Source organism: Delphinapterus leucas, chromosome 13 (assembly GCF_059928025.1).
Source record: "Delphinapterus leucas isolate spDelLeu-1000000601 "Yukka" chromosome 13, BTC_Dleu_Yukka2, whole genome shotgun sequence".
Lineage (NCBI taxonomy): Eukaryota > Metazoa > Chordata > Mammalia > Artiodactyla > Monodontidae > Delphinapterus > Delphinapterus leucas.
Genome location: NC_143141.1, coordinates 27,087,184 through 27,115,052, shown reverse-complemented (window position 1 = coordinate 27,115,052; position 27,869 = coordinate 27,087,184). Strand labels below are relative to the sequence as shown.

Here is a 27,869-nt window from a genome sequence, read left to right as displayed (position 1 = left end):
GTGCCTCCACACTGAAGCAGCTACCTTGGGCTGTATTCCCAATGTTCAGGGACTGGCAGAGGGAATCCAGGAAGGAAAGGAGAAAGGAAGGAGACAGTGAGGTTCCAGAGGAGGCTTCCGCTGTCCTGGGTCCCCAGGTGACTCAGCCCAGGGGTTAGGAGCTTGCGGTGTGGGGGGGGGGGGCACCAGGTGAGGAGGACACACAGGATTGCTTTCCCAGGTATGGATGGATTTTCCCTTTGGCTTTTAGCTGTCCTGGGCTTGCACCAGACCAGGCACAATTGTATCCATTTTGGGGACACTGCCAAGGGGTGGCGGGCATCAGGGCCTGAGTAGGGAGGTGTGGAGGGAGGAGGCCCACTGCCATTCTTGGTATGGTTCTCTCTCCAGGAACAGAGCTCCATCTGGCCTCACTCTGGGCAGCTTATAAGGCCTGGTGTGAGTTTTGTTTATGCAAGTGCAGCGTAAAAGGAACAAATCTGCCAGCACCGAGGCTGCTGCCTCTCGAGTCCTTTTGCATACATTTTTCAAATGATAATTCACTCTACCCAGCCCCCTTCCCACCCCCCCACAAGGCCGATTTATTGAAAAAAGCACCTTATATGGTAATACTGCTAACACACCGTCAGCTGGCCTTTTTAGGGACTCTGCTTAAAGAAGATCCGCCTCTGGGGTTTTATATTGCTCTGGTATTTATGCCAAAGACACACCAGCCCTCAGTCACTGGGAGAAGGACCTCTCATACACTCGGTGAGTACTGTACAGCTTCTGCCGTCTCTGTCTTTCTGGGGCTGCCGGACCCCTGGGTGCAAGAGGCGCCTCCAGATTGGCCTGGCTTCTGTGACGCTGGCCCAGGTCACACGTCAAGACCCTCGGTGTGCAACTCTGCCTACAAGCACACTGCTGCCTGCCAGGAAAAGGTATTTCTGGCCATGGGGCATCCTGGGGCAGGAACAGCCTGGAACGGGACTCCCTGCCCTCCTAACTGGGTGGTGGGTGGGATGTGTCACCTGCGGTCTCTGCTCTCACTGCTCATCAGAGCCAGCGCAGATCTACACCCACGAGGTGTGCTTTGTCGTGGCTCAGAATGTCTGGGAGGCTGTTTTAGGGGAACAGACGCTTTTCAGAGAAATGACTTCTTCTCGGGGCATTTAAATCCAAACCAATTATGGCCCCTGTGTCTGTGTCTACTGGGGATGGGTGAGTATTTTCTTCAGACCCCCACGGGTCTCTCTGATTCATACTTGGCTAAGAGTTTTCTCACCCTTGAAGGCTCCAGGGTCATTGGAGGATGCAAAAGGTGGAGTGGAGTGGAGTAAGTGTCCTGGGGCATCATGAGGTTTTAGGGCTGGAAGGAAGTGGAACCATCTAATTCGTTCTCTGACGAGGACACTGAGGCCTTAGAGAAGTTAAGCAACTTGTACAAAAGACCCACACCTGGCTGTGAAACCACCCACCAAGGCCATCATCTTCCCCCAACGACACACACACAGACACAAGAGCATAAATAATTAAGAGGAAAATAGACCAAGGGGCTGTGTCCGCTTTTGCAAACAGAGTCTGCTAACATCTCTTTACAGCTGAGGCTGGCTGGGGTAGTGATGCAGGCCTTGGAGGCAGACTCCCCAGCTACCAAAGTTACTGAGTGACCTCAATTTCCTCACCTGTAAAATGGGTGTAATGGTAATAATACCTATCTGGCAGTGCTGTTGTGGGGATTAAATGAGATAATATATGTATAAAGTGCTCAGGTCAACACTGTCAGGGCCTGGCCCTGAGGGCTCAAACTTTAAAAATCACCTGGACAACTTGTTAAAACACAGATTGCTTTGTTGCCTCCCACCCCAGATTTTGACTCAGTAGACTGGGGTGGGGCCTGATAATTTCCATTCCTAATAAACTTCCAGGTGATGCTGAGGCTGCTGGTCTGGGACCACACTTTGCATAGGGAAGCTGTAGCACTTGCTTTTATTATTTGAATGGGTTTAGACCTTGAGGTTAGCCCTTGGGCTGCAGCAAGACAGAGATTCCTGTGACAGAGATGCATGGGCACTAGAGAAACTCTAATGAGCAGAGATTCTACATGTTATGCCTGGGAAACCAAGATGGGCAGAATGATATCATGACCTTGAAGCTAGATTTCTTTCTTCCTTCCCTTTGTTCATTCTGACAACATTTATTGAGCACTTGTTATGTACCAGGCACTGTCTCTGCTCCTTAGGGACAGTGTAGGGGGCTTCTGCAATCCCTGGGAGAGATAGATGAGAACCATGGAGAAGATAAATATATGAAAGGGGTAAAGCACAGGAGGAGCCCCTCACCCAGCCCAGAAGTTATCAGGGAAGGCTTTCTGGAGGAAGGGGTACCTGAGCTGGGTCCTGAAGTAGGGGTAGTTCCAGGACAGAGGGAGCATGGTCTTTGGGACTTTTTAAGGAGCTCAACTCCACTGAATATTGATTTCAAGGCAGGAAGCAGGGAAAGCTAAGGTCAGAGTGGCAGGCAGGGCCAGATTACTAGGGATTGGGCAATGGGGCACAACAGAAGGATGATAGCAAGAGGTCTGCCCTCTAAAGGGACTGCTCGGGCAGCTGTGAGGGGAGTGGACTGAACAGGGCAAGAGTGCTACAGCAGTGCAGTGGTCCCAAGTTGGTGGCTGGAGCTGCATGGAGGCAGAAATAAGAGGGCCTGGGGATTGGTTGGGAGGGAGGAGGAAGCAGTCGGGGTGTTGGGCTTGGGTTCCATCCTGGGCGGGTGGTGCAGATCTCTGAGGGGCCATTCCAGTCAAAGGACGGTGATGAGGACAGCAGTCTCAGAGGTGGAGTTGAGGTGCCAGGGCATGGGGTGTAGATGCCCCATGGGCTCTGGAGCTCAGGAGAGGGGTTGGGACTAGAGCTGAGCAGGGGGAGAGAGTGAGTGGCCGAGGTAAAAGCCAGAAGAGCAGTTCCAAACGGCAGATTCCTGAGGATCAGAAATATTGCTAGCCAGAAGCCATTTTTTTTTTTCTCTTCGCGGTACGCGGGTCTCTCACTGCCGCGGCCTCCCCCGCCGCGGAGCACAGGCTCCGGACGCGCAGGCCCAGCGGCCACGGCCCACGGGCCCAGCCGGTCCGCGGCATGTGGGATCTTCCCGGACCGGGGCACGAACATGCGCCCCCCGCATCGGCAGGCGGACTCCCAACCACTGCGCCACCAGGGAAGCCCCAGAAGCCATTTTTAATTTAATTAGTGTATATTAATCAAGTCGAGATACCCCGAAGTTAATAAGAGGCGCTGCTAGAATTTTCCACCATAGGAGTGTTTCTTGTGAAGTCCGTGTATGGATATATGTGTTTGCAGATTATAACAGGCAGCTGTTATATGTCTTGGAGTGAGGCAGCCCTCACTCCAAGATGTTTCCCCAACTAGTATTTGAAATCTCACTATCTGAGAGGCCCTCCTTTTAGGACTCAAACTTTCCCCTAAAAGGAAAACGTCCTTGGGAACTGGCATAAATTTAACCTTCCCTTCAATAATCATTGATTGGTGAAGTGGATCAATTCATCTCCTTCCGGTATGGTAGGCTTCATCCGGGGAGCAAGCTCTAACGGAGAAGAGTAAGAGAGATAATAAGAATTATTATTTTTGCAGCCCCTTTACAAATGGGGCTGGCAAACTTTTTCTGTAGAGGGCAAGATAGTAAATATTTTAGACTTTGTGAGTCTAAAGTTCTCTGTCACAGCTACTCAATTCTGCCATTGTACCGGAGCAGCCATGGACAGTATGTAGTGAATGGGTGTGGCTGCGTTCCAATAGAACTTTATTTATTATTTTATTTTCATATAATTTTCTTGGGTCATAGAATCTTATTCTTTGGCTTTTTTGCAACCATTAAAAAATGTCAAAACCATTCTTAGTTCGCGGACCTCACAAAAACAGGCGTTGGTTTGCTGACCCTGATTTCCCTGATTTAAATTAATTTCCAATTTATAAAGCACTTCATTTCCATTATTTCATTTGATCCATTATCGTGGGAAATAAATGTCACCATTTCCATTTTACAGTTGAGGAAACTGGAGGCCAAAGAGGGAGCCGTGGGACTTCGCCATGGGAAGGGGTGCCCAGAGGGAGGAGAGCAAAGAAGGAAGGGCAGGAGAGAACTCTGAAGCCAAACCCTTCTCCTTCAGAGTGAGGGTAGGGGGCTCTCATCTTGTCCTCATGTTTGCTTGGGGGTGGCCAGGGGGATGCGTGGGTGAGCAAACTCTTTGTGCTCATTATGTCTTTGGATTTTGGCCACTTTTCAGAGAGGAGCGGGGAGCTGTGTTTCTAACTCTGTGAAATCCTCAATGAAGCCCAGATGTAGTACGTGCTGAAAGAGCCAGAACAGTGCACTCGGCTTTCTGCGAGTGCAAAGTGGTGTGACCCAGGAAACCACAGTGACGTTGGCTCTGGTTCAGTTGACACGCTCAAGTCTAGCCACAAATTACCAGCAAGTGGCTGAGTGAAGTTTAGAATTTCCCCTGGCAGAGACATTCCAGGAGAGCCTGGCTCCAGGGCCCAAGCCTTCTCCCCGGGCAGCACGGCACGGGCCACGCCAAGCTCCACTCCAGGCCGGCTGTCTCAGCTGCTGGGAAACAAAGTCCAACGTTCTTTCTTACTAGGGGTGGGGAACTTCAAGGGGAGACAAAAGGGTTCACTGAAAAGCCAGACAGGCTTGAACTATAAGTCACAAGAGAGAGGGGACCCCAGAGGGAGACAGTCACAGAGGTGCAGCTTTGCCTCTTGGCCACCTTCTAACTTTTGAGGTTGTTTTCTCCTCAAGGTGGACCACCTGCTAGAAAAAAGGAAACACAACTCTTTGTGACCAGCTTGTGAAGAAGACTGTCCCTGTGTGGTTCTAAATCAGGCCCACATGACCGAGCAGCCCTGAGACTGGCCTGTGGGGACTCAAGCTCAGCTTGCAGGGACAGGGGCAGAGCAGATTGTCAGGGGAAGGCCAGGAAGGTGGTGGGATTGCCGTCCAACATATACTGAGCACCTACTATGTGCTAAACACCGATGCAGGGGCTGTAAACATAAATCTAGACCTAGGCATGGCATAGGAGGGGCTCAGAGGCTCAGAGAGAGAAAAGAACACAGGCCCTTTTGTTTTAGGGCTTTTGCTACCAACAGTGCTAGAGAGACAGAGAGGCAGAAGCAAAAACACCAAACATGGAGAAGTTGTGAGGGTTTCACTGAGGTGGTGGGGAAGGTGCAAGCCCAGGCTTCGAAGCCTGTCCTGGGCTGAGGCCAGCCCTGCCTCTCCCAGTGAGGAGCCGGAGAGCTAAGTCCTTTCACTTCTCTGAGACTTGGTTTCCTTATCTGTAAAATGGAACTAAAAATATCTTCCCTCAGGGCTTTTGTGAGGATTAAATAGATAATGTATGTGAAAGGCTCCCAATTTTTAAAAATTAAAAATACATTTTTACCAAAAATGGAACCACAGAACATGTTGTGTTTCACCTAACAAAGCAGCTTGCACTTTTTCCAGGATATTAAATATTCTGCTCTCTCTGTCGTAGGGAGGTTTCTGGAACCTAGTTTAGAAACCATTTTATTTATTACTCAATAACTTTTTTTCGCATTAAAGTTGGCCAAATCTTTGCACTCACCCATGAGTGTTTCCCAAGGATAAATTCCTAGAAGTGTCTTTGTGGAGTTAAAAGATATGTACACTTTTAAGCCTTTTGATAAGTATTTTTGAATTCCCCTTTAGAAAAGTAGTACAATTTGCCCTGTCAGCCGTGAACGGGGGCCCACCTTCCCACAGCTCTGCTGGCAAGGGTGGCCCTAAGAACCGGACACAGCGCTCTGGCCGAAGGTGGGGCTAGCTTTTATCACGGCTCCAGCACACTGCAGACTGTCGACAAGACCCCAGGTCCTGCTCACAGAGGCTGAACGAGAGCTTTCACAGTTTGGTTATTTAGACTCACATCCGCACCCTCATATTTATCCTATTAAATTTAATCTTAGTGGATTCAGTTCATTTTCTCTGCTTTTTGAGATCTTTCGGATTTCGATTCTTCCAGCCAACATGTGTGTTTTATCTGGACATTTGATCAGCATGTACTCTATATTTTCATCCAACTCATTTATAAACATGTCACATGAGAAAGGATCGAGAGTGGAGCTCTGAGGCATATCATTGCCTCCAGGTCGACAGTGACCTATCAATTAACACCTTTCAGTGACAATAACTCAGGCAGCTGTAAATATGCCTAACTGATTTACTGTTCAGCCCACATGGCTTTATCAATAGGGATATCACGGGAGAATTTGTCAGATGCCAAGATCAAGTGAAGCTCAATGTCTCCCGCCTTCTCCTGCATTTCCAGCCAGGGGGTCCTGTGGAAAAAGGGAAGCTGTCAGTCTGCCGACATTTGTTCTTGGTAAACCCTAATCAATTACAAGAAATCACTGCTTCGTTTTTTTTGATTTATTTATTTTTATTTTATTTAGTTTTAGCCGTATTGGGTCATTGTTGCGGTGTGCGGGCTTCTCATTGTGATGGCTTCGCTTATTGAGGAGCACGGGCTCTAGTCGCACGGGCTTCAGTAGTTGTGGCTCGCGGGTTCTAGAGCGCAGGCTCAGTAGTTGTGGCGCACGGGCTTAGTTGCTCCGCGGCATGTGGGATCTTCCCGGACCAGGGATTGAACCTGTGTCCCCTGCATTGGCAGGAGGATTCTTCTTTTTTTAAATTTTTTTATTTATCATATTCCAACTTTATTGTCATCAATAAAATACCAATTAATATTTTTTTTCTTTTCTAGACAAATACTCCCATATAGCCTACTAACTTCAACACAGGACACCTCTAGCACAACAAAAGAGTCTATCTTATTTGAACAGAATTCCTGGGATTCACTTTCCTTAGTAAAATTCACTGTTTTTATGTTATGGCTATTCTAACTCCAATATCCCACTACCACCACCTCCCCCCGCCACCCCCAAAGCCTTTGAAAACAACAGAAGGGGGAAAAATGTTTTAAAATTCTAAAATTTTATATTCTATTTCCCTCTGAATTGCTTGGAAGAAGCTTACTTTTTTTTTTGAATTTTATTTTATTTCATTTTTTATACAGCAGGTTCTTATTAGTCATCAATTTTATACCCATCAGTGTATACATGTCAATCCCAATAGCCCAATTCATTACACCACCCCCACCCCCCCACCCCCGCCACTTTCCCCCCTTGGTGTCCACATGTTTGTTCTCTACATCTGTGTCTCTATTTCTGGGCAGGCAGATTCTTAACCACTGCGCCACCAGGGAAGCCCACTGCTTCTTTAATAGTGCTTTAATAACACCTTCTGGAAGCCTGCCTAATTTGCATATCAAGATTATCTGATGTTTTAGATATCTGCCTTCTTTCCCTTTTTGAATATTGGAACAACATTTGCCATCTCCATCTCCTGACATCTCTCCATTTCTCCATTGGTCTAACATGGCAGAAGGTTAGGGATCTTCCCTGCAATCCAGAAACTGTTCAAATCAGAGACAACATTGTTTTGAACAACTAAGTACTTTCCTTCAATCTCCACCTCATCTCAGACCAGTGTCCTCTCACCAGTGTTTGTTCTACCTTTGTTATTCTGAAAATCCTTCTCCTTGACATCCATTGACTCATTCATTCATTCATCTGGATAAAAAAAGGTTTAAGAGCCCACCCTGTGCCAGACATTGTGCTAGGCTTACAGAAGAATCGCTGGAGAACAGGACAGGCCCAGCTCCTGCCTTTACAGAGCTACAGATGAGCCCAGATGTGCAGAGTTGATCATTGCTGGGACAAGTTCAAGGTGCTGTGGGGCAAAGAAGAAGGGCCACTAACTGAGACCGGTGGGCCAGAGAGACTGAAAATGCAATGTTGATGCAGAGGTCTGACAGGTGATGGGAGTCAGTAGCAAATAGGTTGGGGGAAGGGTGTTCCAGACCCTGTGTCTAAAGGGCCAGAAGGGAGACAAGATGACACATTCGGAGAATGGAAAGGAACTCCACATAGCCAGAGTGAGAAGGCCAAGGGGGGCCGGGGGGAGATGAGCCTGGAGACACAGGCAGGGGCCAGACCCTGTCGGGCCTTTTAGGCCAAGTGCGAGAACTGGGACTTTATCACTTTGACCATGGGTGATCGTGAGGATCAGCAAGGACAAGCAGAGCTGGATTCAAGAATTCACAGTGGGCCTCTCCCCTAGTGTGCACCCTGCTTTGAATATAACAGGCAAGGGCTTCCTTTTAGCCTGCAAACTGTGTGAATAAGCTTCTGCTCAGTCTCTAGGTAGGCTTTCTGACCTCCCGTTCTCAGGCTGTGATTCTGTCTCCTCTTTGCTTTGGTCATGGTATTTGCTGTCCTCCTTCCACGTAAGGGTGTTGGAGGACCAGCGTCCCAGGTGTCTAGGGCAGCTCTCTTCTTCCCCTCCTGCCGCTCGTTCCAGATGAAGCTTGGTGGGCTGTCCTCTGCAGCTACCTTCTCTCTCCATGCCTCTCTTCTCTGGACTCCCACCTCCCCCGGAGCTGGGACCCTCCCCACTTCCACTCTGCCCCACTGAGGGGCTTCTCAGGCTGGAAGGCAATCCGCACACCATCTCCTGAGCTGCCATTGCTTCTCTTGCTTCACCAAGTGCCAAGAATTTGTCGGGTGTGGTCTTTTTACACTGCCCCTCACCCAAAGACAATGCAACAGACATTAGAAAAATTCATTCCGTCGTCACTTTGCAGTCGTCCCAATTCAGATAATTGGAGGAAGGACTTCTCTGTTTTTCTCCATCTGAAGCAGCAGAGACAGTGAGTCCCATCACGAATTCTCTCACTTTCCTCTCTCCTCTCAGGCTGCCCTGTCCTCCTCAAGGGGCTCCTACCCTTAGGATTGTACATTTTCACCTGCATCTTTTTTTCCTTAATGATATGTATGATTGATTTTCATTATAAACTATACATGGATACAGTCTCCTTGTTAACAATTAAAACATTACGGCACTTCTCCTCTCAGTCCCCTTCCCACTTCCAGGTAACCACTATGATCAGTCTTAGACTTTTTTTTTTTTCCAGAACTTTTTGCTATGTGTTCCCATCCACACAAAAAGAAAATTATGGAAAATGCACAATATTGTTTTGTGCTCTAAAAAGAACTCATAAATGGTTTTATGCTGGACATTCTATTCTGCAGCTTGCTTTGTTCACTCAGCAGAATGGTTTCGAAATCTATCCACATTGGTCCACGTCGATCTGCCTGGCCCTTCTCTTAACCTCAGTACGGTATCCCACAAGGAACTTTTGGGTAGTACCAGATTGTGTGTTGGTGTGTTTCTCTGATTAAAGAGTGCCAGTGTTCCCACAGCTTTGCCAACACCTCTAATAAAACTTTGAATCTTAACAATACGATGGGTGAAAATGGTCTTATTTCATTTGCATTTCCTGAGAGTGAAGCGGAACATCTTTTCATGTAATTGTTGGGTGTTTGCATTTCATTTTGTCAATTATCTATTCATAGTCTTTTTATTTTTTTCTTTTGGGCTATTTACTTCTTTCTTATTGATTTGTAGGAGTTCTTTTATACAGCAAATAGTAACCCTTAATTATGTTTACTGCAAATCTTTTCAATTCCTTTTCTAAACTTCAAGTCTTTAGAGATTCTTTCCATTGGATTAATGCTTTGTAGTCATTTCAGGTCTTCGAGAGGCAGGTGGATTAATTTGCTAGGGCTGCCATAATAAAGTACCACAGACTGGCTTAAACAAGGGAAATTTATTTTTTCACAGTTCTGGAGGTTAGAAGTCTGAAGTCAAGGTATCAGCAGGGCTGGTTTCTCCTGAGGCCTCTCAACTTGGCTTGTAGATGATTTGTCTTCTTGCTGTGTCTTCACATGATCTTCCCTCTGTGTGTGTCTGTGTTCCAATTTCCTCTTATAAAGATACCTGTTCTATTGAATTAGGCATATTTGACACCAGTCATATTGGATTAATGACCTCATTTTACTTTAATTACCCCTTTAAAGGCCTTATCCCCCAATACAGTCACACTCTGAGGTACTAGGGTTAGGACTTCAACATAGAAACTGGGGAGTAAACAGTTCAGCCCAAAACAGTAGGGTAGAGGGAAGAAGCCCAAATGCCAGAGTAAGGGGCCAGGTCCACACCTGTCCCTCCCGGAACTAGGTCCTGGTCGCCGATGGGGTCAGGCCCCAAGACAGCCAAGAATACTGTCTCCGACATGATTTTGACAAGTGGCCAGTTACCTCTCTTCTCCCCAGTTCCCTAGGTGCTCTAGCCCCTGGTTCACTCGGCCAGACTCGCCATGTGTGAAGAGGAGACAACTGCGCTCGTGTGTGACAATGGCTCTGGCCTGTGCAAGGCTGGCTTTGCAGGAGATGACGCCCCCCGGGCTGTCTTTCCTTCCATTGTGGGTCGTCCTCGCCACCAGGTATATGTTCATCTGGACCCAAGGCTTTGAGTTAGTAGGAGGACGCACTGCACCGTGGAGTCTATGCTGAGCTGCACACGTATGTGCGTGTGTGCGTGTGCGTATGTGCGTGTGTGTGTGTGCTAAGTAAGGTAAGGTAAGAGGAAGATGTGTATGCATGGGCCCTGTTCTCTCAGAAAATGACATTGTTTTAGGACAGAGAAGAGAGACAAGAAATCCTCTGCCTTCCCTCCTGCCATCTCCACATTCATTGGTATCTGCCTCGCCCTGTCTCCTTCAGTCCGGTTTCCAGGGGAAGAAGGACATTTTCCCTATCTTTAACCTTCTTCAGAGACCCTCCAATACCTGAATCCCTCTAAGTGGAGCTCTCGGCCAATTCTGTTCTCCTTCCATCTCTTTTGCATTGCAGGGTGTAATGGTGGGAATGGGCCAGAAAGACAGCTACGTGGGGGACGAGGCTCAGAGCAAGCGAGGGATCCTAACTCTCAAATACCCCATTGAACACGGCATCATCACCAACTGGGATGACATGGAGAAGGTATTGGTGGACTCCCCCTTTAGTGCGCTCATTTTAACATCATCAAGACCCACCCTCTGCCCTGTCAACTCTTCCTCTGCAATGTTTCTCACATCCTTCTTTCCTTCCTGTCCATCCCCCTGGGCATTCCCCAGCCTCAGCTGCCAACATCTCTCACTAGACGATTCCAATGGCTTCCTGACTGATTTCTTTGTCTCCTGCCTCACTCACCTAATTCATTCTCTGAACTTCTGCAAAGCTTGTCTTTCTAAAAACAGACCAGATCATGTCACTCATCTCCTCAGACTCTTCACTAACCAGCAGTAGGTTCCTAACTCACTGTCTGGCGTTTGAGGACCTGGTCCCGCAGAAGTCCCAGCTTTATCCTTTCCAGCTTTCACTCCAGCGCAGTGCTTATCCTTCTTTAAAATGCTCTGCTGCTTCCAGAAAGGCAAACAGCTTTCTCCCCTTTATTTTCCCTGTCGTGACCTCAGATAGGTACATGGATGCTATATTAGTATGATGCTTCTCTAGTGAAAAATTTAAATAGGAATCTCTACCGGTTTCTAGAAGCTTTTTTCATGTCAGAAGATGTTGAGGGGGCGCCTTCCCTGGCAGCCCAGCGGTTAGGACTCCACGCTTCCGCTGCAGGGGGCGGGAGTTCGATCCCTGGTCTGGGAACTAAGATCCCGCATGCCACGTGCCCCCCCCCCAAAAAAGATAAAACTCTCACTAGATACCTAGGAAATATTAATATCAGGAACAAACCACCTGTAAATGATAAATGAAAATAAAATATTTTAAAAAAAGAAGACGTGGGGGGTAATTTTTTTTTTTTTTTTTGCGGTACACGGGCCTCTCACTGTTGTGGCCTTTCCCGTTGCGGAGCACAGGCTCTGGATGCACAGGCTCAGCGGCCATGGCTCATGGACCCAGCTGCTCCGCGGCATGCGGGATCCTCCTGGACCGGGGCACGCACCCGCGTCCCCTGCATCGGCAGGTGGATTCCCAACCACTGCGCCACCAGGGAAGCCCGGGGGGTAATTTTTAAATGGTAGTTTGTGTTCCGCAAGATCACGTGCAAAATGCTAATAGAGCCTTTCTAATATTCTTTTTTTTAATTGAAGTATAGTTGCTGTACAATATTTCGAATATTCTTTTGATAAATTCCACTGACAGTTGTCTGAGAATTCTTGTTTCTGCAATGACTGTCTTTTGAAATGTAATAGAGGGCTTATTGAGCAGACTGCAACTGGGAATAAAGAAAGCTGATTTGAAAGCTGTAGTACACATATACTTTTCTCTAAACCCTAGATTCAATTTCTCTAAACCCTAGATTCAGTCACTCTGAATGTGACATAAATAGACAAAAATACAATAGCTCTTGCTTCACTCTGTGGGATGGTTAAGAGCACAGACACTGGAGTCAGTGGCAGGGAGATCTAGGAGCAAATCCCTCCCTCTAAGCCTCAGCTTCCTTATTTGTGGAAATAAAAATACTTTCTTCATTAGGTTGCTTTGGAGGTTGAAGTAGGCAAATATTTAGTATATGATCCCAAGGCATGGAACATACTTAATGCTCAATACGTGGCACATATTATTATATTTCTAATGATATCTAACTTGAAAACATAATAGACAAAATATTTTATTCACAGTAGTAATATGAACTCTTTAAAGAAACCCCTAACGTATATTCTGTGCCTTAAAAGAAAAACTGAATAGGGTAAAGCTGTCAAATCTTCTCAAATTAATTTATAGGCTCATTGCCATTCTAACAAAAATCTCACAATTTTAAAAACTGTATATATTTAAGGTATACGACTTGATGATTTGATGTGTGTATGCATTATGTAATAGTCGCCACATTCAAGCTAATTAACATATCTACTCCTCACATAGTTCGTGGGTTTTTTTTTCCCTTGCAGTGAGGACACGTAGGATTTACCCTCTTAGCAAATTTCAAGTATACAGGACAGCATCGCTCTCTTTAGTCACCATGCTAATATATTATGTTAGATCTCCAGAATTTACTCATCCCGCATAATTGACACTTCGTATGCCTTGACTAAGATAGCCTCTCTTTTCCCTTCCCACAGCTCCTAGTAGCTACCGTTTTACTCTCTGCTTCTATGAGTTTGACTAGAAATATCACGAGTCTTAATTATGCAAGATCATAAAGTGTGGAAAAATAAATAAGACAAAATTTATGAGAATAAAATGAATAAGAAAAACTATGAGAGGAGACTTGCTATATCCAAATAGTAAAATATAATATAAAGTTATAAAAATTAAAACAATTTGGTACCAGTACAGAGGTAAAAAAGAAATACACGGTAAATGAAACTTCCAAGACCAGAGGGTAGAGAAGGATTCAGTAATTCAATGAATTATTCTGTGACAACCGATTCATTATTTGGGGCATAGGGAATCTGTTTATGGCCATTACTTCATACAATTTCATCAAACACATATCAATTGAATATGAAAGTTAAATATAAAAATTCAAATGATAAAAAATACAGTATAGTAAGTGTGAGTATTTATCAAATTTCTGGTGAAAGAAGTCAGAGAAAAAGAATGACAAATGTAAGGGCTTCCCTGGTGGCGCAGTGGTTGAGAGTCTGCCTGCTGATGCAGGGGACACGGGTTCGTGCCCGGGTCTGGGAAGATCCCACATGCCGTGGAGCGGCTAGGCCCGTGAGCCATGGCCGCTGAGCCTGCGCCTCTAGAGTCTGTGCTCCGCAACGCGAGAGGCCACAGCAGTGAGAGGCCCACATACCGCAAAAAAAAAAAAAAAAATCCCAAGAATGACAAATGTGACTTCTTAAGAATCATAACTTCTAGTATGTGAAAAACAAAACCAAATTTAAAAGGCAAACAACAAATTGCAAAAAATATTCACAAGTGCAAAAGAGGATTAATACAAACAACTAATGTAAATTGATAATTAAAAACACAAAGTCTCCACCAGACAAATAATCAAGGGACATGACCAGATAATTGGCCAAACAGAAATTATCAAAAGTTGAAAATCTGAACAAGTTTAAATGTATTTGAAAAATTATTTAAAAACTTATTTAAAAATTCAAAGTAAAACAACTAGGTATTAATTTCATCTATCAAATTATTTCATATTAACGGTGAGAACACTGAATGCACTTAAGAGTGAAACAGGCAATTTCTATTCTGAAGTAAAGACAAAATTAGCCTCTTTGTGGGTGATAGAAACCAAAAAGTTTTCCAATTGCCATGCTCTTTAGTTCAGTAATTCCATTCTTAGAATTTTTTTCTTTGGAAAACATCCTGAATAGAAAAAATAAAATGTAATATGTACAGAGATAGTTTTCACAAGATTATTTATCAACAAAAATCAAAGATACCGTGAATAGTAATGTGATTAAATATATGATGATGATGGTATATGATGAAATGTTGTATAAACATTAAAAACTTTTAGTTCAATTTATTAAAAGTAAATGTTTACTATGGAAAAGAAAATTCTTTCTGTTATATTAACTGAAAAGTGACAGGAAACAAAATTGAACATAGAAGTGTAAGAGTAGTAAATGATAAATAAATGAGAGCATATGAAGTAAATAAATGGTAGTAGTAATAAATTTTAAAATACATAAAGATGAAAGATTAGGGAGAAGAAAAAAGCCAAAGTGTTAACTATTTATTATTAAGTAATGGAAATATGAGAAATTTTTATTTCTCTTAAAAATATTTTCCTAATTTAAAAATTGTCAACATCCTTAACTTTTAAAGTACTTTATAAAAGCTTCCGAAAATGAAGTAAGATGAAGTGCAGATGGTTGGGCCCAACACCCAAAGAATCTTTTTTTTTTTTTTTTACATATTTATTGGAGTATAATTGCTTTACAATGGTGTGTTAGTTTCTGCCATACACCAAACTGAAGCAGCTATAAATATACATATAGCCCCATATCCCCTCCCTTTTGAGTCTCCCTCCCACCCTCCCTATCCCACCCCTCTAGGTGGTCACAAAGCACCGAGCTGAGCTCCCTGTGCTATGCGGCTGCTTCCCACTAGCTATCTATTTTACATTTGGTAGTGTATATATGTCCATGCCACTCTCTCACTTCTTCCCAGCTTTCCCTTCCCACCCAAAGATTCTGACGTGTGGGCCTGGGATACAGCCTAGGAACCTGCACCTATAACAATTATCCCAAAGCCTCCGGGGCCCACATTTGAGGAAATACTGACATCACATTATTAAGCCTAATTGCCATCTCCTTCATGTCTCCTGTGACACCTCCACAGCCCAGGGCCTCTGCTTGTGCCATTTGCTCTGCCTCAGATGCCCTCCTCAGTCTCTGGAGACCTTGCTTTGCTTTCAGGGCCTACTCAAATCTCCTGGAAAACGAACTTCTCCTGCCTCTTCCTTCATGAAAATATGGACATGTCCTGTATTTTGTCTTTTTGACTGCCTTTCTCCCCTCCAGACTTTGAAACTAAGATCACATTTAGCACCATCCTAGCACAAAGCCAGGGGTCCCTAAATACATGGGTACAATGGAATCAGAGGACCCTGTGCCTCACCTCTGAAGAAATCAAAGCCCTGTGTCCCTGCCACTCTTTGCCAAATTCCTCTGAAATAAAGGCTCCTGTTTGCTGTCCTGCATCACTAAAGAGGGAACAGTACACAGCGGGAAGAAGTAACTTCCTCTAAAGCAGCGATTCTCAACTGGGGCGATTTTGTCTCCCAGGGGCATTTGGCAATGTCTGGAGACATTTTTGCCCCTCACAGCTGGAGAAGTGCTACTGGCATCTAGTGGGTGGAACACGGAGATGCTGCTAAACATCCCTTAATGCACTTCAGCCCCCCACAATAAAGAATTATTGAACTTAAAATGTCAAAGCGCTGAGGTTGAGAAACCCTGCTTTAAAGAACAGCCTGGTCAATAATAGACATTGACAGTTAATGCATATCTGTCAGGCTTCAGCAGGAGACAGTATACACTCAGCTGGGGTTCTGAAATTAATTTAAGGAAGGACTACTTACAGAGGTGTGAGCAGGGTTAGGGAACCGGAAAGGGATGCAGAGGCGCTCAAGTACCAGCAACAGAGGGAAGCTCTTACAGCTGGAAGGCTGAAGGGCAAGAGCAGCGTGACTAGAGCTCAGTGAGAGCTGGAGCCTGAGGAGGGGCTGCGCAACAGGAGCTGTGCTCAGGGAGGCCACAGTGTTGCCGGGAAATCACCCTGCCCTTCTCCCCCGCTCCCACTCTCCAACCATCTTGCTGGTATCTTCTATCAGCCAAGCACAGCCAGAAGCCAGAGAGCTGCAGAGGGCCTTGTCCCTCAGGGCACAAAGCAGGGGAGACAAGGGAGAGGTGTAAATAGGAGCCAAGGTCAGACAGAAATAATCAACACACTAAGTATATTGGCCCCAGGTCTGAGTCCTGTCTGAGGCCTTGTTGAGAAGGAATATGACCTCTAAAGAGCAATCTGAAATTCCCATGGCTGACAGGCCTCCTCTGCAGATCCAGTCCATTCTGAGAACATTGTGCCATCCTCCCCCAGCGTGGGCATGTCCATAGGAAGTCTCCAGCCCACTGGGAGTCTGCTGGACTGATCTGACTTTTGTCCCAACCAGATCTGGCACCACTCCTTCTACAATGAGCTGCGGGTAGCACCTGAGGAGCACCCCACCCTGCTCACGGAGGCCCCCCTAAATCCCAAGGCCAACAGGGAGAAGATGACCCAGGTAAGAGGCCGGGAAGACTTGAGCACTGGCACAAGAACACAACATGGCTGCTTGGCCAGATTCTTTCTCCCATTCATGCATCAATGCAACAGATTTTTTTTTTTAACATCTTTATTGGGGTATAATTGCTTTACAATGGTGTGTTAGTTTCTGCTTTATAACAAAGTGAATCAGTTATACATATACATATGTTCCCATATCTCTTCCCTCTTGCGTCTCCCTCCCTCCCACCCTCCCTATCCCACCCCTCCAGGCGGTCACAAAGTATCGAGCTGATCTCCCTGTGCTATGCGGCTGCTTCCCACTAGCTATCTATCTTATGTTTGGTAGTGTATATATGTCCATGCCTCTCTCTCGCTTTGTCACAGCTTACCCTTCCCCCTCCCCATATCCTCAAGTCCATTCTCTAGTAGGTCTGTGTCTTTATTCCCGTCTTACCCCTAGGTTCTTCATGACATTTTTTTTTCTTAAATTCCATATATATGTGTTAGCATACGGTATTTGTCTCTCTCTTTCTGACCTACTTCACTCTGTATGACAGACTCTAGGTCTATCCACCTCATACAAATAGCTCAATTTCGTTTCTTTTTATGGCTGAGTAATATTCCATTGTATATATGTGCCACATCTTCTTTATCCATTCATCCGATGATGGACACTTAGGTTGTTTCCATCTCTGGGCTATTGTAAATAGAGCTGCAATGAACATTTTGGTACATGACTCTTTTTGAATTTTGGTTTTCTCAGGGTATATGCCCAGTAGTGGGATTGCTGGGTCGTATGGCAGTTCTATTTGTAGTTTTTTAAGGAACCTCCATACTGTTCTCCATAGTGGCTGTACCAATTCACATTCCCACCAGCAGTGCAAGAGGGTTCCCTTTTCTCCACACCCTCTCCAGCACTTATTGTTTCTAGATTGTTTGATGATGGTCATTCTGACTGGTGTGAGATGATATCTCATTGTAGTTTTGATTTGCATTTCTCTAATGATTAATGATGTTGAGCGTTCTTTCATGTGTTTGTTGGCAGTCTGTATATCTTCTTTGGAGAAATGTTTATTTAGGTCTTCTGCCCATTTTTGGATTGGGTTGTTTGTGTTTTTGTTATTGAGCTGCATGAGCTGCTTGTAATTTTTGGAGATTAATCCTTTGTCAGTTGCTTCATTTGCAAATATTTTCTCCCATTCTGAGGGTTGTCTTTTGGTCTTGTTTATGGTTTCCTTTGCTGTGCAATAGCTTTGAAGTTTCATTAGGTCCCATTTGTTTATTTTTGTTTTTATTTCCATTACTCTAGGAGGTGGGTCAGAAAGGATCTTGCTGTGATTTAGGTCATAGAGTGTTCTGCCTATGTTTTCCTCTAAGAGTTTGATAGTTTCTGGCCTTACATTTAGGTCTTTAATCCATTTTGAGCTTATTTTTGTGTATGGTGTTAGGGAGTGATCTAATCTCATACTTTTACATGTACCTGTCCAGTTTTCCCAGCACCACTTATTGAAGAGGCTGTCCTTTCTCCACTGTACATTCCTGCCACCTTTATCAAAGATAAGGTGTCCATATGTGCGTGGGTTTATCTCTGGGCTTTCTATCCTGTTCCATTGATCTATCTTTCTGTTTTTGTGCCAGTACCATACTGTCTTGATTACTGTAGCCTTGTAGTATAGTCTGAAGTCAGGGAGCCTGATTCCTCCAGCTCCTTTTTTAGTTCTCAAGATTGCTTTGGCCATTCGGGGTCTTTTGTGTTTCCATACAAATTGTGAAATTTTTTGTTCTAGTTCTGTGAAAAATGCCAGTGGTAGTTTGATAGGGATTGCATTGAATCTATAGATTGCTTTGGGTAGTAGAGTCATTTTCACAATGTTGATTCTTCCAATCCAAGAACATGGTATATCTCTCCATCTATTTGTATCATCTTTAATTTCTTTCATCAGTGTCTTATAATTTTCTGCATACAGGTCTTTTGTCTCCTTAGGTAGGTTTATTCCTAGATATTTTATTCTTTTTGTTGCAATGGTAAATGAGAGTGTTTTCTTGATTTCAATTTCAGATTTTTCATCATTAGTATATAGGAATGCCAGAGATTTCTGTGCATTAATTTTGCATCCTGCTACTTTACCAAATTCATTGATTAGCTCTAGTAGTTTTCTGGTAGCATCTTTAGGATTCTCTATGTATAGTATCATGTCATCTGCAAACAGTGACAGCTTTACTTCTTCTTTTCCGATTTGGATTCCTTTTATTTCCTTTTCTTCTCTGATTGCTGTGGCTAAAACTTCCAAAACTATGTTGAATAACAGTGGTGAGAGTGGCAACAGAATTTTTTTGAGAATTGCTCTCTTTGTAGTCCATGCCAGAACCTAAGAGAGGTGGGAGTGGGGTAAATAAGCACAGTTCCTACCCTTAATAAAATTACAAACCATTTTGTGGACCAAGAGGTGCTGTGATTTCTGCCAGATAGTCTTCTATTCTGCATTGTTCTTTCAGATCATGTTTGAAACCTTCAATGTCCCTGCCATGTACGTCGCCATTCAAGCTGTGCTCTCCCTCTATGCTTCTGGCCGCACGACAGGTGAGTAGCCCTGTAACCCGTTCCCTTTCTGACTTGAGAGTGAGGAAGTGAAAGCTGGGCTCTTGCAGAGATTCCTGTTCACAAGAATCAGTGGGACAGTCAAAGTCCAAGGAAAACCTTGGTTAGGGATAACAGAAGGGAAGCCCATGTAAAATGTAGATGCGAGTCTACCCAGTATAGCTGGAAAGAATTTACATGAACAAACCATGACTAGTACAACCTGCAAGGGCCATTTCCCTCACAGTAGTTAGTCTGGGAGCTTGTACACCCTTTCCAACAATGCTAGAATGTTTCTGCTCATGAAGAAGCAATGGCAGAACCTATTATGTTGGATGTGTAAGTACGATGTGGCCTTGGTATAGAAAGGAGCTCAGGGAAACAGAGGGAACTTCAAAATAAAGTGATTTTTCATAGGGGCTTGACAGCTTGCGTGAACATCTTTCTTTTTTTTTTTTTTTACATCTTTATTGGGGTATAATTGCTTTACAATGGTGTGTTAGTTTCTGCTTTATAACAAAGTGAATCAGTTATACATATACATATGTTCCCATATCTCTTCCCTCTTGCGTCTCCCTCCCTCCCACCCTCCCTATCCCACCCCTCCAGGCGGTCACAAAGTATCGAGCTGATCTCCCTGTGCTATGCGGCTGCTTCCCACTAGCTATCTATCTTATGTTTGGTAGTGTATATATGTCCATGCCTCTCTCTCGCTTTGTCACAGCTTACCCTTCCCCCTCCCCATATCCTCAAGTCCATTCTCTAGTAGGTCTGTGTCTTTATTCCCGTCTTACCCCTAGGTTCTTCATGACATTTTTTTTCTTAAATTCCATATATATGTGTTAGCATACGGTATTTGTCTCTCTCTTTCTGACTTACTTCACTCTGTATGACAGACTCTAGGTCTATCCACCTCATACAAATAGCTCAATTTCGTTTCTTTTTATGGCTGAGTAATATTCCATTGTATATATGTGCCACATCTTCTTTATCCATTCATCCGATGATGGACACTTAGGTTGTTTCCATCTCTGGGCTATTGTAAATAGAGCTGCAATGAACATTGTGGTACATGACTCTTTTTGAATTATGGTTTTCTCAGGGTATATACCCAGTAGTGGGATTGCTGGGTCATATGGTAGTTCTATTTGTAGTTTTTTAAGGAACCTCCAAACTGTTCTCCATAGTGGCTGTACCAATTCACATTCCCACCAGCAGTGCAAGAGTGTTCCCTTTTCTCCACACCCTCTCCAGCATTTATTGTCTCTAGATTTTTTGATGATGGCCATTCTGACTGGTGTGAGATGATATCTCATTGTAGTTTTGATTTGCATTTCTCTAATGATTAATGATGTTGAGCGTTCTTTCATGCGTTTGTTGGCAGTCTGCATATCTTCTTTGGAGAAATGTCTATTTAGGTCTTCTGCCCATTTTTGGATTGGGTTGTTTGTGTTTTTGTTATTGAGCTGCATGAGCTGCTTGTAAATTTTGGAAATTAATCCTTTATCAGTTGCTTCTGAACATCTTTCAAACATTCATTCATGTATTCATTGATTTGTCCATTTATTCATTCATTCAAATATTTTCCATTACTCCCTACCATGTGCCAAACACTACAGGCCATGGGCACACACTGTCAAACAAGACAGACCAGCCATTATGGAGCTAACAGCCTAGTGGAGGAGAGATAAAAGTAAAGGATAATTTCACTGCAGGTGATAAGGATGGTGATGGGGAAATATAGGTATATGCAGTTCTGTATCCCGTGCTTTGCGCTTGGTTTTATGCTGTGAACGTCATGTTCAGTGGCCACACGGTAGTCATTGTGTGATGGTTCCATGATTGATGGATTGATTTGACCATTTCTCTATTGCAGGACCTTTAGGTTGTCTCCAATTTTTATTTTTTATTGTAAAATATGCTGTGACCAACATCCTTGTATAAGAGTAAGCTGCTGATCCCTGGATATTTATTTTGGATCTGGCTCTTACTGAATCATCCGATTAACTCTAATCGTTTCTCAGTTGGTTCTCTTAGGTCTTCTAAGTATACAACCACGTTATCTGCAAATAATGATGATTCTGTTCCCTTTTGATGATAGTACCTCTTAGGTGTATTTTCTGTCATACTGCATTGGCTAGAGCATCCAGGACAATATTAAATAATAATAATACAGTAACAATATTGTAGTGTTTCCCCATCAATTATGTGGCTGTTGGATCAGGAGAGATTTCTTATCACATTGAGAAAACTTATTTCCTTTCATGGTTTACTAAAAGTTTCATCAGTAGAGAATGTTATTTTTTTTCAAGCTGGTTTCTATAGTCCTTTTAGCACTACATTATGTGTTAGTTTGATGCCTGAAGGATATGCACATTATCCAGTCTCGCTAAAGGACGTGCAGCCTAGATGCCAATTGACGTGTGCATTTTTGTGAAAGTGTTTCAAGGAATATAAGAAGAGGAGACATTTTACTTGCCTTCCAGTCTCATTTGGGAAAACAAACTGACATACACACAAATTGATGTACACAAAAAATATGATTGATAATTCTCACCATGGGTGAATTTTCTAGCTGCTAAAGAAAAATATGGTAGTTGAAGATCTTTTGGTAACAGGTCCCAGAAAGAGACAGATGAAAGAAAATACTAAAGGTTTTCATAGGTCTTATCCTCTCTGTCCCTAGGCATTGTCCTGGATTCAGGGGACGGTGTCACCCACAATGTCCCGATCTACGAGGGCTACGCACTGCCCCATGCCATCATGCGCCTTGATCTGGCTGGCCGCGACCTCACAGACTACCTCATGAAGATCCTCACAGAGAGAGGCTATTCTTTTGTGACCACAGGTACCCAGCCTCTTTCTGGACTTGACTTGAGCTCAGAACCAAATCTGATCTAGGACCAGAAATTCTCATGACTAATGAGAAGTCAGTGGCCCTGTGTCCTCAAACTCTTTTAGGGTAAACGGGGAGGCCCTAGGCTGGGGCTGGGCCCCTAGACCAGACCAGATAGTCAGGGCAGCCTTATTTATGGAGGAATGTTCCCAACCAAGACACCTTGGGGAGGGAGACAAGGCTTAGACCTACTCATCCTAAAAAGCGCTTGGCTTTTCCCTCTTTTAAGTGTGCTTTCACAGCACTCCTTCGCTCCCCAGGGACCTGCTACCTCTGTCCATGTCCACACCAGGATCAGAGCTAGTTTTTATTTGGCAGAATGGTGGTAAGAATCTGGTGGCACATTTCATTACCTAGGGGGTTTATGGTTTGTCTGAGGACAAATGGAATAAGTAAGGTGTGAATTTCTAAGGGGAAGTGGCCCCCTGGGCAGGAAGAGGTTTTGGGTAGGAGTCTTCCTAGATTCTGTACAATCCCAGCATAGAAGCCTCCATGGGGAATGTGTCCTGAAAGGCCCTCAGGAAGGCCTGCAGCTTTGTCAGGGCTGAGTGATGAGAGCAAGACAAAAGCACATAAAAAGTTTTGCTTGGGAATCGAGATTTTGAACTTTCGCTTTAGAAAGAGGAATGAAAACATTAACATTCATCTTGAGACTGAACCCAAAAGAGAAGGAAGAAGTTTTCATGGAGATCAAAATGGGACAACCAAACTAACAGAGCTGAGTATCTACTCTCTGTCATTTCTACTCTTTCTAGCCGAGCGAGAAATCGTGCGAGACATCAAGGAGAAGCTGTGCTATGTGGCCCTGGACTTTGAGAATGAGATGGCCACGGCAGCCTCCTCTTCCTCCCTGGAGAAGAGCTACGAGCTGCCAGATGGGCAGGTCATCACTATTGGCAATGAGCGCTTCCGCTGCCCCGAGACCCTCTTCCAGCCCTCCTTCATTGGTGAGGCTCGGCCTGTAGTCCTGGCCAATTAGGAGGGCAGGGATGGAAAGAGAAACACCAGGAGTCACTCACACTGTTTATTCTTTATACTTAGCCTATATTTTTCCAGGAAGGACCAAAAATACATAAACAATACAACTAGATTAAAATCTAATTTTAAATATAAGGGTAAGGAAATCAAAATAAAGGAAAAGTGGGATGGGAATATAAACATGAAACTAAGAATGAGATTAAAACATAAAATATTTCTTGGATCCCTCAACGTTTAAATCATGGGGTCTGAAACCTATAGCAGTAAACAGGGTGAGTTTGGGGATCAGACCTGGTTTTAAATCCTGATTCTGCTCGTTCAAGTGCTGTACCTTGGACATGTTACCTTCTTCAAAACTCAGTTTTCTTATCTATAAAGTGGAAATTACGATAGTACCTACTAGATAGGGTTGCCACAAGGATGAAATAAGATAATATTTAATACAAGGGTAGCTACTTTCTTGAGAAGAGAGAAAGAGAAGAGAAAGACCTGTAAGCAAATGTTGACATATAGTGTAGTGGTAAATAGCAAACTGGACAAAGCGCTATAGGCCTAAGAAATCAGGGAAGGCTTCTCAGAGAAGGTGAATATTTGAATAGAACCTTGAAGAATGAGTATCATTTTATGGTATCTGGAAATGGAAGGAGTGCAGGGTAGGGAATGGCATGCAAGGCAAATGGAAATGTATGTGCAAAGTGTGGAGGAGTGACAAGTCATATTCTATTTGGGACATGATGGGTGAGGTGTGTGTGTGTGTGTGTGTGTGTGTCTGTGTGTATGTGTGTTTGCACACAGAGGAAACGAGAGAGCCACTGGACCACACAAAGAGCATGGGGGTTAATCATATCAGCAATGTAGAGCCCCTGGAAGTTTTTAGACAGCAGAGTAGCAAAGTCAGTATTTCACTTTAGGTAGATTCCTCTATCTACAGTGTGGAATTATATCACATGGAGAAAAGACTGGAGATGGGGGACCCCAGGTAAGTGGGCATGAGCTGGTATGGCAGGCAGGGCCTTTTACTGTGGAAGATCTTGGTGCCAGACTAAGGTAGCTAGATGTCAACAAATAGGCAAAGATGATATGATGGCTATATCCATACAATGGAATTTTATTTGGCTATAACAGACTATAACATGGATGGGCCTTGCAAACATTATGCTACGTGAAAGGAGCCAGACACAAAAGAACAAATATTGTATGGTTCCATTTATATGAGATGTCCAGAATAGGCAAATCTATAGAGATAGAAAATAGATTAGTGGTTGCCTAAGGCTGGGGAAGGAGTGCAGGGGAAAATGGAGAGTGTCTGCTAATGGGCATGGAGTTTATCTGGGGAGTATTAAACATGTTCTAAAATTAGATTGTGATGACGGTTGCACAGCTCTGTGAATACACTAAAAACTAGTGAACTACACACTTTAAAGGGGTGAATATTATGGTACATGAATTATATCTCAATAAATCTGTGAAAAAAGTGATACAATGAAAGTATTCCTTTAGAAATATTCATCAGGGAACAGTGTGAAAGATCAGTCAGAACTGGGGGAAACTCAAGGCAGGGCGATGACCAGTTAGAGAGTCTGATCTTATAATCCATTAGGGAGGTGACTGAGGCGAACCAGGGTAGCTGCATCAACAGAAGGGTCACCTGAGGAGCTGTAGGTGTGACGTGGTGGATGCTGACTAGCTACTGTGATCTCTACTAGGCATGGAGTCAGCTGGAATTCATGAAACAACCTACAATTCCATCATGAAGTGTGACATTGACATCCGCAAGGATTTATACGCCAACAATGTCCTCTCTGGGGGTACAACCATGTACCCCGGCATTGCTGACAGAATGCAGAAGGAGATCACAGCCCTGGCCCCCAGTACCATGAAGATCAAGGTGGGTCCTGCCCTGGCTCCCTCCATCCTGTTCTTTGTACAAAGACCTGTGTACTTGGGAGATGCTCCGAGTCAGGCTGCCAGGCTTACAGCTTGGTGGCCTCCTGGGTGCTCCATCATTCTGGCCCGAGACAGATTTCACCTTGGGGGTTTATGTTCTTTGGGCACTCATAAGCGGGAGACACATTTAGCCTGGGTTCTCAAACACAATTTCATGGACCCCATATGAGAAGGAGGTGAAAGGATTTGGAATGGAGAGAAGTTGAGGGGCTTGAGGAGGAAATGAGGAGGGAAAGAGGGAAAGAAAAGAAGGAGGCAACACCACACCATCTTTAAACTTTAAACTTTAAAAAGGACTTGGGTGTCACCCCAGAGGAGGGTGAAAGTTCCAAAGAGAGAATGTTGGCTATAGGACAGGCTGCTGGTTCAAACTCACAGGAACATTCCTTGATTCCTGGACAGCCTCTGATGTGCTGTCCCATCTTGGTCACAGTCTTCCCACACAATGCTTCTCACTGCATAGGCCTCAACAGAACGGGAGCCCACCTGTCTTACCACTTCTCCCCAGCCTCTGGTCCCCAAGCAATCAGACAGACACTTTTAGGGCTTCTAGGAACTTTGCTACTACAGGATTAGAAAGAGTTAGGAGTAAAATAGAGATAACAAATAGGTTGAAGGTTACAATAAAGTCACAAAAAAGTTGGTCTCTGGGGAGTAGGCCTGATCTGAGGAAGTGTGTTCTCTATGTCAGTATTGTAAGAACCTTCTTCACAAAGGCTTTCCCCCTGCCTAGCAGATGGTGCTTGGCACAGGGAAGCAGAGCAGGCCACCAGAAAACAGGTGAGCAGCGGGCTCTTCTCACCCAGAGCCAATCGGAGCAGCCACGCTTACTGAGGTCTGCCACATGGGGGGCAATGTGCCAGGCCTGGGGCAGCGGCTTTTTACTAGGACGATGTGTCAGGATACCACACCTGATTCTGGTTCAGCAGGTCTGGGGTGCCCCCATCACTTACACTTATAAATGGACACCAATGATTTGATGCATATTCCGATTTATGAGCCACTGCCCTGAGCTCAATAACATTGCCGGCCTTCCAGGAGTTTAAGATCTGATTTGTAGACATGATCAATGGAAGAACAGCTTAAATAAGACCAGAGGAGGGGAAAGCACACTGCAGGCAGGGGAAAGAGAGTGAGTAAGCAAAGATGCCCGGGGATGTGTGCAGGTACAAACACCCCAGCCACAATGGACTGGGGGAGGTGAGGCAAGCTCCAGGATATGGAAGTGTGGAAGGGTATGGAGTATGGTGGGAATGGGGCTGAGATTTAGGGCCTCCAGCCCAAGACAACCCAGAGTTTTCTCACAACTAGAACTGCCCAGCAGTAAAATCTGTTACCTTCTTAGTGGCTGTGCCAGTCCCTGAGGTATCTGTCAAAGGAGCAATGGGGTGACTTTTGTCTGCCTGAATAAGATAACCTCTAAATACCCTACTTATTTAGCTATTCCATGATCTCTGCAATTTAGGAAATATGTAGGGAGAGTCTTAGGAGACAAAAAAATCTATTTCATGTCTGGTTTGTTCTAGCACTAAATTCTTAGTCCCTTCAGAAACAGGAATTAGTTGAAGAGTCATGGTCCTTTGAGATATACTTTTAGGTGGAGTTCAAAGTTGTCTGACATGACAACCAATTTCTCAAGGCCAAGCTCAGGAATCCCAGCGGCGTGTATGAATTTGAGAACTTCTCAGATACAAGAGACTGTTGAGTAGACTGGCTTAGACTCAGGAATGGAGGAATCCCAGCCCAAGCTGCCCACGCATCCAAACTCTAGGCAAGAACAGAACAGCACTCCCCTTACAGATGTTTGTATTGGTTAGCTATTGCTGGGTAACAGCAACTATGAAATTTCAGGGCACGTAATAATAAGCATTTATTGCTCATGCATCTGCAGGTCAGCTGGGAGTCAGCTGATCTAGGTCAAGCTTGGCTAGACAGCTCTGGTCAGGTGCACATCTCTCACTGTGGGGCCCAGGCTGAAGGTCCAGTAGCTCTTCAAGGGAAATTCTTCTCATGAAGATGGCAGAGACACAAGAGAGTGTGCCTACCTGCATGCCTGAAACACATTTCTAGCCCCTGTGTCAAGTCTGCTGACATCCCACTGGCCAAAGCAAATACAGAGCCCAGCCCAAAGTCACAGGGTGGAACACTGAACTCTTCTCATGCAGGGGCAGGGGGATGGGGTGGGAGGAAGAGTGACAATCTGAGCAATAGTCTAATCTACCACAAGGTTTCTCCTGTTCCTTTCTGACCACAGAGGCTGTTCTTTTCCAGGACAGTCTGGCAGTGCGGTGAGATGATTCCTGGACCACCTTCCCTATTCCTTGGCGACTGATCATGATTCACCACATTTGCTCTTTGCAGATTATTGCTCCCCCAGAGCGGAAGTACTCAGTCTGGATCGGAGGCTCCATCCTGGCCTCTCTCTCCACCTTCCAGCAGATGTGGATCAGCAAGCCAGAGTATGATGAGGCAGGGCCCTCCATCGTCCACAGGAAGTGCTTCTAAAGTCAGAACAGGTTCTCTGGGGGTCTCCTTGAGACTGCTCTGTTAACAATCATGAAACATTAAAACCTACAAGCCTTACTTCTCCGTGTGTGGCTCTTTGTTTTCCTGGGCTGACCCTCACACACAATGCTAAAGGCTTTTCACACCTATTTCTAGTCCACACAATGACCCTGAGAGGTAGGTTCTATTATTACAGACGAGGAAATTGAGGCTTATAGAAGTTAACACCTTGCTGAAGATCACACAGAGCCAGGGTTAAAATCCAAGTGTATGTGACGCTAAAACCTAGAGCTTCTTCTGCTATACC

The 27,869-nt window shown here is 44.5% G+C and overlaps 1 protein-coding gene across 1 annotated transcript; it reads left to right on the top strand.

Moving 5' to 3' along the window:
* Positions 1-646: 646 nt before the first annotated feature.
* ACTG2 (actin gamma 2, smooth muscle) lies at positions 647-27,725 on the top strand. Its single transcript, XM_089922960.1, has 9 exons — positions 647-750; positions 10,257-10,426; positions 10,836-10,964; positions 16,564-16,674; positions 19,155-19,239; positions 21,923-22,084; positions 22,888-23,079; positions 24,817-24,998; positions 27,419-27,725. Exons 2-9 carry the CDS (start codon positions 10,301-10,303, stop codon positions 27,560-27,562), a joined length of 1,131 nt encoding a protein of 376 aa, XP_089779086.1. The 5' UTR covers positions 647-750; positions 10,257-10,300; the 3' UTR covers positions 27,563-27,725.
* The last annotated feature ends 144 nt before the right edge of the window (positions 27,726-27,869 follow it).